Source organism: Cajanus cajan, chromosome 9 (assembly GCF_000230855.2).
Source record: "Cajanus cajan strain Asha chromosome 9, NIPB_CcT2T_4, whole genome shotgun sequence".
Lineage (NCBI taxonomy): Eukaryota > Viridiplantae > Streptophyta > Magnoliopsida > Fabales > Fabaceae > Cajanus > Cajanus cajan.
In genome coordinates this window covers 22124109-22129334 of record NC_138525.1, presented here as the reverse complement: position 1 = coordinate 22129334, position 5226 = coordinate 22124109, and the positions used below count along the sequence as shown (strand labels likewise).

Genomic DNA, 5226 nt, shown 5'->3' with positions numbered 1-5226 from the left:
AAATGAATTTACAAAATCAATTATGTGAAATTGATTGCAAGATTATGATATTAAAACTTTCTATTTCTAGAATCAGGCTAACAAGTCATTAAAATTGTTCCTTCTCAATAATGTTTTTCTTGTTATCAATCTAATATTTTCCATTTAATATTTTTATTTATGTATTGTATTTGTTTCAATTGCCCAACCACAACAGAATAAGGCTTTTAAAAAAGGTTGAAAATATGTGTTATGAATCTCCATTTAAAATAAAATACGGTGAATCATCAATAAATAAATAAACCCTAAACCCTAAACCCTAAACCCTAAACCCTAAAGATTTAAGAAGAGAATAGGCAATTGAATAACTAAATTAGTTGCAATCAATTTCTATCTTATAAATTAATTATTGTACAAAAGAATATGAATTAAAATTTTAAAAGATAATTTATTTACAATTTTAGTCAATCAATTAATTAATATAATCCAAAAGAAATGACTACACCATTATGATTGAAATAGTAAGAAGCATGAAAATTTAGGTTCATTCTCATTACAACTTTACAAAAAAAAAAAAAAAAGTAGTGACACATATCAACTATTCATATTTCAATAAAATTGATATTCACTCCACAATTTATTATTGTGAAATGAACTAACATGTAAGATTCCCAAATTGTGAATATGGAAACTAAAGGTGATCAATCAAGTTCTCCAACAGAGATTAATTACTGGTAAAATCGATGAATATTTTTTATCAATAACATAATTATATATATATGAGGAGGGTTCAAACGATACCAGTGTAACTTTTACTAAGTGTTACATCGCTTAATAACTTTATATTAAATGTGAATTTTAAAAATCCAACCGTTAATTGAAAGTTCATATCTCTTAGATCATATATGTCAAATTTTGTTAAAATTGAACAACAACTTGAAGGTAATCAAAGTGTTCATATTTTAATATATTTTGAAATATATATATTACGTCAATTTTATTTTATGAGAATGAAGTATCAAATCATCTTAGATTAATATAAAATGACATATATGATCTAAGAGATATGAAATTTCAATCTAACAGTTAGATTTTCAAAATTCACATTTAATATAAAATTATTGAACGGTGTACCACTTAGTAAAAGTTATACCGGTATCGTTTGAACTCTCCTCTATATATATATATAGAGAGAGGTTATAATTACACCGATGTAACTTTTACTACGTATTACATTACTCAATAACTTTATATTAAATATGAATTTTGTAAATCCAACCGTTAGATTGAAAGTTCATATCTCTTAAATCATATATACAAAATTTTATATTAATCCAATATGATTTTTAAATTTTTTGCCAAATGTCATTTTATTATGCATTCGGAGGATCATTCGGATTTTTTTCCGAAATGTATAGTATCTCTCTCTTTAAAAAGATGGTGATATTCAACATGTTGGATCAAGTGAAAAGCTAACCAACAAAGTATTGTTAAGTAAAATTTTTGAGCAACCCATAAAAACAAGATTGACATGTGTCGTTTCAAGAATGATTGATTGTCTAAGAAAATAAATATGTCCTACACTATTTTTACCTTTAACTTGATTTTTGCCTCAGAATTACTAAGGTTTTAACAAGACATTCTTATGGTGTCAAAAGAAAAAATAGACATTCTCCAATAATAAACTTACCAAAAAAATCCAGTGTTAAGAATATTTAATAATAATTTTCCATATTCCTTAATAAAGTCTTCATATTCCACATTAATACATTAAACCATTTGTAATCATTGGATTACATATTTATAAATAAGTTATCTAATTTTGTGAAAAAATATTATAAGGAATTCTCCATTTTCTTCGTACTCAATCTGTCCATTTTCTATCTTTCGCGCTTCTTGTAGTTTATAAGTTTACGTTGATTTTCCTGACATCTTACTTTTGAAAGATAAAAAATAATGTCAATGTTTTCTTTCTCATGTCCTAAAAACGAACAAGTGACCCTCATTTTGGGGAGAAATGTTGAAATAATTTCATTACACTATTTGTTTTGAACCAAATGACGTGGAGAGAAAATAACTTAAATGAATTTTTTTTTACTAGGTTGTTTAATAAGAGTTGTGTTAAATAATAAATTTATGGAATTAGATTCTACATTTGTAAATTTCCTCTCAATGAAAATGACGAAGAGAGAAGAGAAGTTATTTTTTCTTACACTTTTGTGCCAAAAAAAATTTTCTCTCGTGCCTATGGGTCTTATATTTGAATGTAATTTTTTTTATTCGAACTGGTATGTTTGTTATTTGCGGAGTTTGCATTTATTAGACTTGCATCTCAATTTTATAACATTATTTATTTATTTATTTATTTCAAATTAAATAAATTCATTTTTATCTTATTTCTTATTTATTTTTACTTACTTATTTTATTATCTTCTATTTCTTTCTACTCTATTTCTCATACTTTCTTTTTCTCAATTAAACATCGTGTTAAAGACATGGAGAAGCCTCAGGTAGGATTTTTCTCACGTATTATACATTTTAAAATATTTTATTTAGACTAAATTATACTTTTGGTCACTCTATTTTTATCAATTTGTAATTTTAATTCTTTATTTTAAAAAAAATATTCGGTATCTCTAATTTTAAAAATACAAAATTTTAGTCTTTTTATCAAATTGGTATTTATTAATCATTCAATTTTATCATTTAATCATACTTAAATGATGTACCATTTAATAGCATAATATTGGAAGATAAAAAAATCTTTAAAAAATATGTAAATAAGATCTATTAATAAAATAAATATCAAACAGTCATTAAAATAAACACAAATAAACATCTTTTACATGATATTTTAAATTTTTAAATTTATATATTATGTTATTAAATATTAGGTTACTTAAATAATGACATTGGACGATTTCAATATTTAACAATCAACGAACATTAAATTAATAATATGACTAAAATTTTGTATTTTTAAAAATAAAAGATTAAATATCTCTACTTTTAAATAGAAGAATTGAAATTATAGATTAAAAAAATAAAGAAATTAAATACAATTTTAACTTTTTATTTATTATTTATTGAAAAAAAAATTATTTATTATAAATTATAACTATATAAAATAAACATTTGTTTTATAATTATAGGGGTTATTATATACTTGAATTCAAAATACTAATTTAATAGTATAATATTAAATATATCATAATTTTATGATATTTCTGGTTAGTAGCATAGATTGATTATATTTTGTTCCAAAGAAAGTAAAATATTTATTGTATTTGTATTTACAATTACAATTAACAACTCGTAATTTGGTGTTGAGAAGGAGGAGGGGAGCGGAATTTGAAATTCAAAAAAAACTATCCGTTGCTCAACGATTAAATATTTGAATTATTAATATTCCAAAATGTTGCAACGGCCTTTATATTGAATTGAAGAGTGAGATGATTCATTTCATCTGATTTTGAATTGAGAAAACAGAGATGGAGGAGACGGGAGTACTATCGGCGAAAGAGGCATTTGAGAAGCTTGAGAAGGTGGGAGAAGGGACATACGGGAAGGTGTACAGAGCAAGAGAGAAGGCCACTGGGAGGATCGTCGCACTCAAGAAGACTCGCCTCCACGAGGACGAAGAAGGTGTCCCTCCCACCACTCTCCGTGAGATTTCCATTCTGCGAATGCTCTCTCGCGATCCCCATGTCGTTAGGTATTCCATTCGATTCGATTCGATTCCATTTTTAATTTTCTTCATGTTTCTCATTTCTCTGTGTTTCCCTCCACAGGTTACTGAATGTAAATCAAGGTCTCAACAAGGAAGGCAAGACAGTGCTCTACTTGGTATTCGAGTATATGGACACCGATCTCAAGAAATATATCCGTTCTTTCCGTCAAACTGGAGAGAACATTCCACCTCAAACCGTCAAAGTAAAATCCTTTTCAATTTTTCAGATCTCTCTGTATATATTCAATATTCGCTTTCTTAAACCAATGTTGTTACAGAGCTTGATGTACCAACTTTGCAAGGGCGTTGCTTTCTGCCACGGTCATGGAATCTTGCACAGGTAATTTAGGTTTAGGGTTTAGGATTACCCTTTTTACCTTTCATTTCGCAGGCACTTGAACATATTATTTATAAAATCTTACATCTTTCCAATGAAAATTGAATGTTTGTGAAGGGACTTGAAGCCTCACAATCTCTTGATGGACCGAAAAACAATGATGCTTAAAATAGCAGATCTTGGACTCGCTCGAGCATTCACTGTACCTATTAAGAAATACACGCATGAGGTAAAATGACAGCACTTACGCAAGATAGACCCTTTTATTTTTGTCTTCTCTAACACCCAATGTCTCTATTTTCAGATACTAACACTTTGGTATAGAGCCCCTGAAGTCCTCTTGGGAGCTACCCATTACTCAATGGCTGTCGACATGTGGTCCGTTGCCTGCATATTTGGTAAGGGAAAGGATCTTGTTTAACCGAGTGGTGTTTTCTTGTTTGTATGTTAGGTAGGGGATTTTCTAATCTTTTTTGCATCTCAAATGTAGCCGAACTTGTCACTAAACAAGCACTCTTTCCTGGTGATTCAGAGCTGCAACAACTCCTTCATATATTCAGGTGATGCGTTTAGCAATAAGATGTGTGTTTGTCATCTCCTGTTTAGTTTGCTTCATTTTGCATATTGTTTGTGCAGGCTATTGGGCACTCCTAAAGAAGAGATGTGGCCAGGCGTGAGTAAACTAATGAACTGGCATGAATACCCCCAATGGAACCCTCAAAATCTGTCAACGGCTGTTCCAAATTTGGATGAGCTTGGCCTGGATCTGCTATCTGTAAGTTTCTCCATAACTAACTCCTTCTAGTACCTGCTGTTGATATTTTTTTAATTTTTTTTTTTTTTTTTTTAGCAAATGTTGAAGTATGAACCTTCCAAGAGGATTTCTGCAAAGAAAGCAATGGAACATCCTTACTTTGATGATCTGGACAAAAGGCACCTTTAGAAAGAACAAATTGAACCAAGATTTGGACGTACAAGTTTATGACTACCAATTTGCTTTATGCTTTTCTCGAGCGTTTGTTGTAATGTTTTAGGGCGATTAACTTTCTGCCGTTATATTTTTCATATTCAAGGAGTTATGGAGTGATTGCACTTTGGGATTTATTTCATAGTCTCTAAAATAAATCACTTCTATGTTTACATGTCATTCTAATGAAAATATCAAGTTCTTTACCTGTCA

The 5226-nt window shown here is 28.6% G+C and overlaps 1 protein-coding gene across 2 annotated transcripts; it reads left to right on the top strand.

Annotated features, from left to right (window-relative positions):
* The first annotated feature begins 3420 nt into the window (after positions 1 to 3420).
* On the top strand, positions 3421 to 5226 carry LOC109788584 (cell division control protein 2 homolog D). Of its 2 annotated transcripts, XM_020347348.2 has the most exons (8): positions 3424 to 3694; positions 3771 to 3912; positions 3988 to 4049; positions 4164 to 4275; positions 4351 to 4444; positions 4537 to 4606; positions 4683 to 4821; positions 4897 to 5226. In XM_020347348.2, the coding sequence occupies exons 1-8, from the start codon at positions 3471 to 3473 to the stop codon at positions 4987 to 4989; spliced, it is 936 nt and encodes a 311-aa protein (XP_020202937.2). In that variant the 5' UTR covers positions 3424 to 3470; the 3' UTR covers positions 4990 to 5226. The 2 variants fall into 2 exon arrangements, with proteins under 2 accessions (XP_020202936.2, XP_020202937.2); XM_020347347.3 differs by having other exon boundaries at positions 3421 to 3694; positions 3771 to 4049.

Coding starts and splice junctions, on each gene's coding strand:
- LOC109788584 (XM_020347347.3), top strand. CDS start 3,471: ATGGAGGAGACGGGAGTACTATCGGCGAAAGAGGCATTTGAGAAGCTT. Junction 4,445..4,536: donor GTCCGTTGCCTGCATATTTG/GTAAGGGAAAGG, acceptor TCTCAAATGTAG/CCGAACTTGTCACTAAACAA. Junction 4,822..4,896: donor TTGGCCTGGATCTGCTATCT/GTAAGTTTCTCC, acceptor TTTTTTTTTTAG/CAAATGTTGAAGTATGAACC.